The sequence below is a fragment of the Calypte anna genome, chromosome 3, assembly GCF_003957555.1.
Source record: "Calypte anna isolate BGI_N300 chromosome 3, bCalAnn1_v1.p, whole genome shotgun sequence".
Lineage (NCBI taxonomy): Eukaryota > Metazoa > Chordata > Aves > Apodiformes > Trochilidae > Calypte > Calypte anna.
Genome location: NC_044246.1, coordinates 55,290,069 through 55,298,336, shown reverse-complemented (window position 1 = coordinate 55,298,336; position 8,268 = coordinate 55,290,069). Strand labels below are relative to the sequence as shown.

Here is an 8,268-nt window from a genome sequence, read left to right as displayed (position 1 = left end):
GGGCTCCCCGCCTCCTTCTCCGCCTCTGCGTGGTGAAGAACGCTCGCTGATGGAGGCGCCTCCCCGTTTTGTTGATTTATCTGGGGGCCCGATCGCAAGTTGTCAGCTGGATTTTAAGGACCTGAGGAAGGTGAAGTCACCGACATCCACCCTGGCCGACATCCCGCCGTGCAAACTGTTGCCATTCGCAATAGGTCTCCCTCCAACCCTGATGAAGTAGCAGTATTAAACATCATCCAGGCAGGCTGGCAGCAAAGTCTTCTTTTTTTTTTTTTTTTTTTTAAATTGATTGGAAACAGAAGTGCTGAGGTACTAACAGGCTGATTTCTGTTCCTACCACTGCTGTCAGAGTGGTTCCAAAGAATGTTCATCAATATGGTGATAGATGCTTTATAAATATAAATATAAATATAAATATAAATATAAATATAAATATTGTATATACTTATATAAATTATATATTTTTGTATTTATATACTATATAAATATATAAACCCTGTGTGGTTCGTGCTGCCCTCCTTCTCAGGGAGAGCGCTGCCCATTATCCTCCAGTGCAGGCATGAGAGCTGCCGGCTGGGGTCTGCTGAGTCTGCAGCCTGGTCCAGGTCACAGAATCACAAAATAGTCATGGTTGGAAAGGAGCTCTGAGATCACTGCGTTCTGCGGCTTGGATGTTCAGACAGGGTCTGCTTTAGAGAGGGCTTTGGCATCCTGCTGGTTTTGCCCTTCCCAGCTGTTTCCAATCACAAACTCAGCATCCTATCCCTTCCCGAGAAGGACAAGGTGTAACATTCATTGCTCTACACCTCCTTCCAGCCTGCCTATACGGGGTGGTTTCCAGGGTACAGAGGTTCCTCAAGGCCCACCAAGGTTCCTTGATCATTACTATGTCTTCTAAGGAAGCCTGTATTAAAGCTGCCTCACTTCAGAAGGTGACACTTCACATGGCTGCAGATCATGGGAGGCAGGTACATACTTCAGATGATGAACCTTCCAGCATCTCCATAGCCTGTGCTGGTTCTTCTCCTCTGTTTCCCAATGTGCAAATTGTGTGTTTTTGCATCAGACCCTAGTGGCCCTGGGATGGCCTTTGTGAAATAATTTTCTTTAATCAGCAAATACTAAATTTTCAAAATCACAACGAATAGAAATTTCTTTGGCTATCTCATCAGAACAGTTACAAATGAGTGAGCAGACAAGTGAACAAAACTCTCTCCATCTGGGAAGGATATGTACTTTACTGCTGTTCTATGGAAAGTGAATTTCAGTTTCTACAACTATCAACCACAGTTGTTACATTTCACCCAAAAAACGTCTAGAGGGCTGTGAAAATGGGAAGTACATATTTTTTAAATATTTTCATTTATATACCTTGATCAGTGTGTTAAGTTACAGGCTGATAAAAACCGTGAATCCCATGGTGTCATTCTCTCTGACTGTTTGCGTTTACAAAGGCACTTCGATATCATAATAGGAGCTTCTTCCTATATTTTTTACATTCAATGTTGACCTACTTCCTCTGTGTCTTCTTTTACCTTCACCCCTTCCCCTTCAAGTGTCACTTGGCTTCTCAAAAGGAATTCTTAAAACTCTTGTTATGTTATCTTTTCTGTTTTATCTTTGGATTCTTCATGTTCTCCTGTTCTTTTTGATCTGACCAAAGGCTTGTAGGCACCAAACAGTTCCTTAGTGTGGGAATTTTAAAGCAGACTCTCTGAAGCTTATTTGGCATAGCATGCTAAAGTTACAACTGCTCTGTGGCTCAAAATTCTTTGAAAGAAAAATTATTTTCAAAAGGCTCAGGGGCCTGATCCAAGGCCCAATGACATCAGTGATCTGCCATCAGCTTGGGTGAGACGTGGAGCAGGAACTGTGTATTTCAATAATAAATTTGATCGTGTTCTTTGATAATTAAAAAAATTAGTACACTCCTGACTGAGGCATAAAAGGGTTCAGATAATGTCACCAGCCCATACACGCCCAGCTACTGAAATCTCCAGTGAGAGAAAAAGTCCTCAGTGTCACATCTGCAACGATGAAAGCTGCAAAGGGTAAATAATAAAAATAGTACAGAGTAAGACCTTGTGAATAACATAAGACCAGTGTTCGTCACTGCAGGAAGCTCTCCAAGCCTGGGTACCGCCTGCCTGCCTGCCTGCAGGATGCTGGAGCCACCCGGCCCCCACCCAGGGAGGCCTGGAAATCATGGAGCTTCTCACGGTGCCCTGTGAGGAGAAAGAAACCCTTTCCTCTCTCTCCAGCGGTGCAGTCCCACTGGGAACGTTCTCTGCAGCTACGGAAAGAGCAAGCTCCTCTGCCAGCAGCCAGAAGAGGGAGAGGAAATAATGAAGCAACTCCCTGGGAGATGATGAGCAGCAAAGACCTTTTGACCTCACTAATGGCTGACATAGGAGACTCATGTACTGGATTAATGGCTTGGACAAAGGCAAAGGGTGCCAGAGGCATGTGACTGCCTAGAAGACCACAAAACCACAACTTCTGGGGAGCTGCACAGGGCTTGGTGTGGGGAAAAGGGCTCTGGGTTGCTTGGTGGGAAGCAGAGGGCAGTAACTGAGTTTCACATGGCCGGGTTTCAGACTTGATAGGATTTGGTTCTGACCCGGGGAGTGGTAGTTGCTATATTGTTCTCATAGAGCCTGAATGGGACTTTCATATGTGATAGCTAGATAGCCTGGCAGCGTCTGTCTTAAAAATACAGTCCCGTCTATCTTTGCTCTTGTGCCAGTGGCTTCAGGATTTAATTCAAGGCAGAATATAAAACGACTAGCTTGTAATAAGCAGTGAAGCCATTAAATTTCCTTTTGAAGATTAATCGTATCAGACTTTCTGTAAAACTAACAGCAGAAAGTGAAACCACGGGGTCTGATTTTGCATTTGCCAAAGTCGGTGTGACTCCTGCTTCTAATCTGAAGGCAGGAGGAGTCTGCTCCTCCCAAAACCTTGAGTCACACGGTCGGAGAACTGGTTGTGAAAAGCCTCTTGCCAGTACCCAAACCTTAAAAAAGACGAGAGGCGGGAGGGGGATGTGGGGGTGGTGAGGAGGGAAGGTGAACAGATTTGACTCACCACCCTCCGGGTTCGTCTGCAGGGCTGCGATACCTTGTGCAACCTCCCGGTTTTGCGGCTACGGGATAGGGGAGGAGGGAGGCACCCTCCCTGTTCCACAAAACAGTAGTGGTAGTGTTCGTTGATTCGCTCTTTTTTAAACTCTCTTTCTTAGGCCCCCCTCCCAACCCCATCCCCGCCCCACTCTCCTCACCCCCCTCAACCCACCCCCGTCCCCAGTGCTGGAAATGAAGGGAGAGGACAGCATGAGCCCATCTCGAGGGTGGGGATGTGTAGATACACGGAGGAAGGGGATGTGGGGAGACCCCGCGGGGTGACCCCTGGGCAAAAATTTAGGTTCTGACAGACCCGAAATCCCCGTCGCTGTCCCGGCGGGGCGGCCTCTCTCCGGCGGGGCGGTCGGAGGCGAGGGGCGGCTCTTCCTCTGCAAACTTTCCCTTTCCCCTCCCTCACCGCCTCTTTCCCTCCGCTCCTCCCTGCCCTTCTCGTTTCCCCGAAGGCGATGGCTGAGAGGCCGGAGAACGCCGGGGAAGCACCGTCGCCCTCCTGGTCCTTGCCCGGTCCCCGCGGCCGCTCCCAAAGCGACATCTCCTCCTCCTCCTTCTCCTCTCGGAGAACGTGCCACCTCCGATCCAACGTGGCCGGCTCAGGTAAGGGGAAAGGAGGGAGGGGAGGGTCTTTGTGTCCGAGCCTCCCGAGCCAAAATGAGCTGGGGGAATTTGTGAAAAGTAGCATCCTCCACACTCTGCCCTGCCCTCTCAGACCTTAGACTGTCTCCTCTCGGTGGCTGAAGTTTGGGTCCCTGATTTATGAGGTGCCTAATCTACCCCTCAAGATGATGTTCATCAGGTTCCCAGCTGTTCATAGCTGTATTTTCAAGATTAAATAGACTCCAGTAAAGTTGTTGGTCCCCACTCCTTCACCAAAGCATCTCTGACTGCAAAGACAGAAAAGCCTCAGGATGGCTTCAGAGTGTATTGCAGGGTGAAGAAAACTCCTGCCACTTGATACATTATGCTTCAATTGTTTTTTAGGATTTTACTCCATGCATTATATTGCTTTCTGGTTTTACATTAACAGGTGATGCAAAATAAAATGCGAGAGTCAATATCCCACTGTCCTCCGGGAGGTAACCTCTGCTAGGGGACAATTTATGGGTGGAAGCTGGCCCTCTGGGACAGAGTAGGTTTCCTGCAGGGTTCAGAGTAACTTTGCTGTGTAAAATGAGAGGAAGTGAGAGGCTGAGTTTACGGTGCAGGTATTTTAAAGTGGATAAAGTAAAATAAACACATATTTAGTTGGGCTGTACTTTACTTTTGCTGTTTCCTAAGGTCAGGTATTAAGGAACATGAAACTCTGGTGTCCATACAGCTGAGCACATATTGAAAATCAGTGGCAAATCAGCCCTGCTCTGTTAACTAAAAAAAGACTGTAGGCACATGAATCCCTGGTGATGTAAGTATTTGGGGGTGCACTCGTGCAATCTACTGCACAGAGGTACTTGTGCATCACAATGCCATCAGGAAAGCTCCAGAGAGCACTGTGGGACCTCCTCTGCTGCAGCACAAGTAGGAGAGCACAGTGCGTGGTCGGGTCTGCGATGGACTGCAGTGTCCTCTTATGTTTGCTCCCCAGGGAGTGTTAAGATGAAACAGACATTTGCTTGGGAAAACTCAAATATAGGGCTATGCCTTCATGAAGGGAAGTGAGGGAGTGAAATCTTGCTTAGTCACATAGGAACAAGGAGATTCAGCTTGTGGGGCCAGAGGCTGCAAGCCAAAACAACTCTATGTGCCATTTTCTGCACGATTTTCTGCTCTACCTTTTTCCCTGTCTACTTAAAAGTTTTGTTGAAGTACATTTGGGACAGGGAGGAGGGGGGAAGTTCCACTGGTTTATCCTCATCAAAAAGGACTGCTTTTAGGTGTAAGGTGCATTTCAGGATCATCTGGTAGTGTGCTGCATGAGCAACCCATTACAACTTGATGGGTACACAAGATGCCTTAAGCTGGATGGAGAGGGATCACCAGAGGTTGACAAGATTGGGTCTATGCCAGCATAAGACTATGTTGGTTGTTACCTCAACTATAAAGACTACTAAAGATGAGCTGGGCTCATTATAAGGGATTGGCTAATCCAGTGGAGGTAAAATGATGGTGTTCACAAATATATGTAATGTTAATTGTAGTTCCCTACACACAAAATATAGGCCTCCTTGTTGCCCTACTTGATTTTTTTTCTTTTTATTTTGAGGATGTGCTTCCTGCCAGCAAGTGGCAAGAGTTCCTTTTTGTTTGTTTGTTTGTTTGTTTGGGGTTTTGTTTTGTTTTGGTTTTGTTTTGGGTTTTGATTTTGTTTTGGGGTTTTTTTCGGTTTTTTTTTTTGGTTGGTTGGTTGGTTGGTTTTTTGACATCTTGTCTTTCATTCTGTTTTCTCCGTGTCACGGTTTAACACTGGCCCGGCAATTAAACCGAGTAACAGACGCTGTCTATTAATGTCTCTCTCCTCCTTGATAAAGAAAGGAGAGAGAATAAGGGAGAGAGACTTATGGGTTGGAAACTAAACTACACAACTTTAATGAAACAATAATGATAAATAGGGAAAATTACTAAATATATACAAATATACAGGGAAATGGATACCACATTCTTCCCCCCTTTCCCCCAATAACTCTCACGTCACCACCGAGGCTGCAGGGCAGCCATGGGAAAGTCCAGGCTGGACTCCTGGAGTTGGCAGCAGTCGGGAACTGGAGGCAGGAACACACAGATATGGGCTGGCATGGATCAGGACCACAGGCAGACGAACGGACGGGATCCTTCCAGAATGCCGGGTGAAGGAAGGGAGGCAGGAAATCAGGAAATCTGGAAATCTGGAAATCCAGAAGTCTGGAAATCTGGCTCAGCCCTCGTGATGCCTCAAATTTATACTGAGTGTGACGTATATGGGATGGAATACTCTGTTTGTTCAATTCTGGCATCTATCTTGTCTGTTCCTCCCCAAAGGAGGGCTCAGGTGGGACCTCTGTATCCTCCTGGACAGTAAAATGTTTTCCTCAGAGCTGAGCAGTGTCCTTGGCTCTGCATACCAGTCTCTAGCAGTAACTATAAACATCAAGTGTTATCAATCCTAGAAGCACACACTGTCTGAGAAACTTGCTGTTAATTTCAGCAAGTGCAACTACTTACAAGAGACTTAGCTAAAAGCAAAAGTACAAGACAGAAAATCACCTTTATCCTGGCCCAAACCAGGACACTCTGTTGCTGCCTCCTGAATTTTTTTCTGGCTTCTCATTGGACACAACAAAAATACATGCTGCCACACAACTGTTCATTCCATCTTTAAAAAAGCAAGTATGCATTAAAGATGCAAAGCTGTTTAATTTTTAATGTGGTGGTTAGAGACTATTTTTTGTACTAAGATGCCATTATAATAACTTGCTTTTTCATTCCCCCACTAACCTGGACAATAGCTATAATGGGTACACAAATGTGAAGCACTTTGAGAAACAATGTGAGCCTGATTATTGTTTTTGCTTTTATCTCTTTCTTTAGATGTACCATTTTATTAATTTAAAGTGGGTCACTAATTTACATCAGATGTTATCTGTGGTCCAGCTGCTCCATATAGAAAAACAATTTGCATTTTAAATGACCCACAAAATGTTTGCTTACTGCCTGTTCTTGGAGTGATTGACTTGCAGCTGTTGAAGTCACAGGTTGCAGTTTCTGTTGCATATCAGTCTTAATTTTCTAGATCCTGGAACCAGTTGTGCTAAGAAGATGATATTGTCTCCTCAAAGTCTATCAGTGATGGGCTGGTACCTCTAGAGACAGTTCCTTGTGTATTGTACTACTTCCTGATCTACCATTCTAAATGCAGGATCTGTTAAGAGGCAGTATCTGTAGAGACCCTTCTAGATAAAGGAAATATAATAGCCTCTCTAAAAGCACTTTAAAAAGCACATCTGCTTTTTATTCTAGGTCAGTGCTGTATGTATCTCAACAGTAAAGTGAGGCAGGTCAGGTGGTTCACATGGTTCTGCTGCCCATGCTTTCTTACCCCCACTTCTTCCTCTGCTATTATCATATAATGAAAGTAGCAACTTCCTGGTATCACTTTACAGAATCTCACTTCAACAGTTGTGGTCCAGTTTGTGAGGACAGTATATTTTCAGGTTTTTTTTTACTCATAAAGCTGGAATTTTCTTTTAAGGTTAGTGTTAAAAGATTACTTAATTTGCCTCTAGGCTGTCACCTCCCCTGTTGCTGTACCAGGCCTTTACCTTTGAGTTCTTTCTTTACCTCTGGTTGAACCTATGAGGAATAAGATGATCCTCATCATGAGTAAGGGTGATATGATCTAGACTTTTGATTTAGGCTCTGAAAAAGTGCAATGTGGGAGAAGTTCAATGTCTCTGCATCACTTCAGCCTCATGGTACTCCCCAAATGACAACTGACTGGTTTGTCAGAACATCTCTTGGAGGTTGGTGGTGCAGAAAAAAAAAACATTCTAAAATTTCAGAGCAGTAACAGAGCCACTCCAAAAATGCAGTTTAAATTACATACCTGTAAGCATCCTTTCTTGTTTAGTGACTGGAGTTAAACCCACCTTAAAGATGAATCAAACTAGCCAAGTTTCTTGACTTCTCCAGCATAGATGGGAACTGAACAACACTTGAAATAAAGACCCAGTTCAAACACATTCCCACAACTTCTCCAAAATCTAGGGTTGGTGTCCATGGGGCTGAAGAGTTATCAGATCAAGCAGTGAGCACGGGAGTGCAGGATGGAGGCTGCTGTTTCATATCAGCTGTTTTTGTGCTCTGGTTGCAATGAGGTGCTGGGGGTTCTGTTCTTGACAGCCTTCAGGCATCAACTTCAGCTACCTCAGTGCCCATTTTTTATCTGTATGTCCACATAGACAGTTTTCAGTTTGCCCTCTTTTTAGTGTTGTGGGTTTTGCTACACAGCCTTGCATTTTGTTACGGAGGTGGTAAGGCTTGTGGTAAGGTGCAACTTGGTGAAAAGGGAACTTTACTGCTTACTTCTGCTCAGACCAGAAGTCAAAAAACCACCCATTTCTCCACTCTGGTACTGACAGTGTCATATTGTTAAAGTTCCTCTGTCTTGCTCTTCAGCAAGTGGCAGAAGTTTTTGACAATTTGTTCCACTGCTAAG

General features: G+C 45.0%; 1 protein-coding gene and 1 long non-coding RNA gene across 3 annotated transcripts in view; one reads left to right on the top strand and one right to left on the bottom strand.

The window, feature by feature from the left end:
- Positions 1-1,955: 1,955 nt before the first annotated feature.
- On the bottom strand, positions 1,956-3,503 carry LOC115598049. The gene is made up of 2 exons (XR_003987356.1): positions 3,436-3,503; positions 1,956-2,042 (listed from the first exon to the last, which is right to left on the bottom strand). It is a non-coding gene; the product is annotated as an uncharacterized LOC115598049 (long non-coding RNA).
- PHACTR2 (phosphatase and actin regulator 2) overlaps positions 3,130-8,268 on the top strand; it is a 145,593-nt gene continuing 140,454 nt past the window's right edge. Inside the window, exons 1-2 of one of the 2 annotated variants that reach the window (XM_008494099.2) lie at positions 3,130-3,198; positions 3,587-3,737. In XM_008494099.2, the coding sequence (XP_008492321.1) occupies positions 3,590-3,737 (148 nt within the window). In that variant the 5' untranslated portion in view covers positions 3,130-3,198; positions 3,587-3,589. Of the gene's footprint in view, positions 3,199-3,324; positions 3,738-8,268 lie in introns of those variants that run through there. The other variant, XM_030447430.1, reaches the window with a different exon arrangement.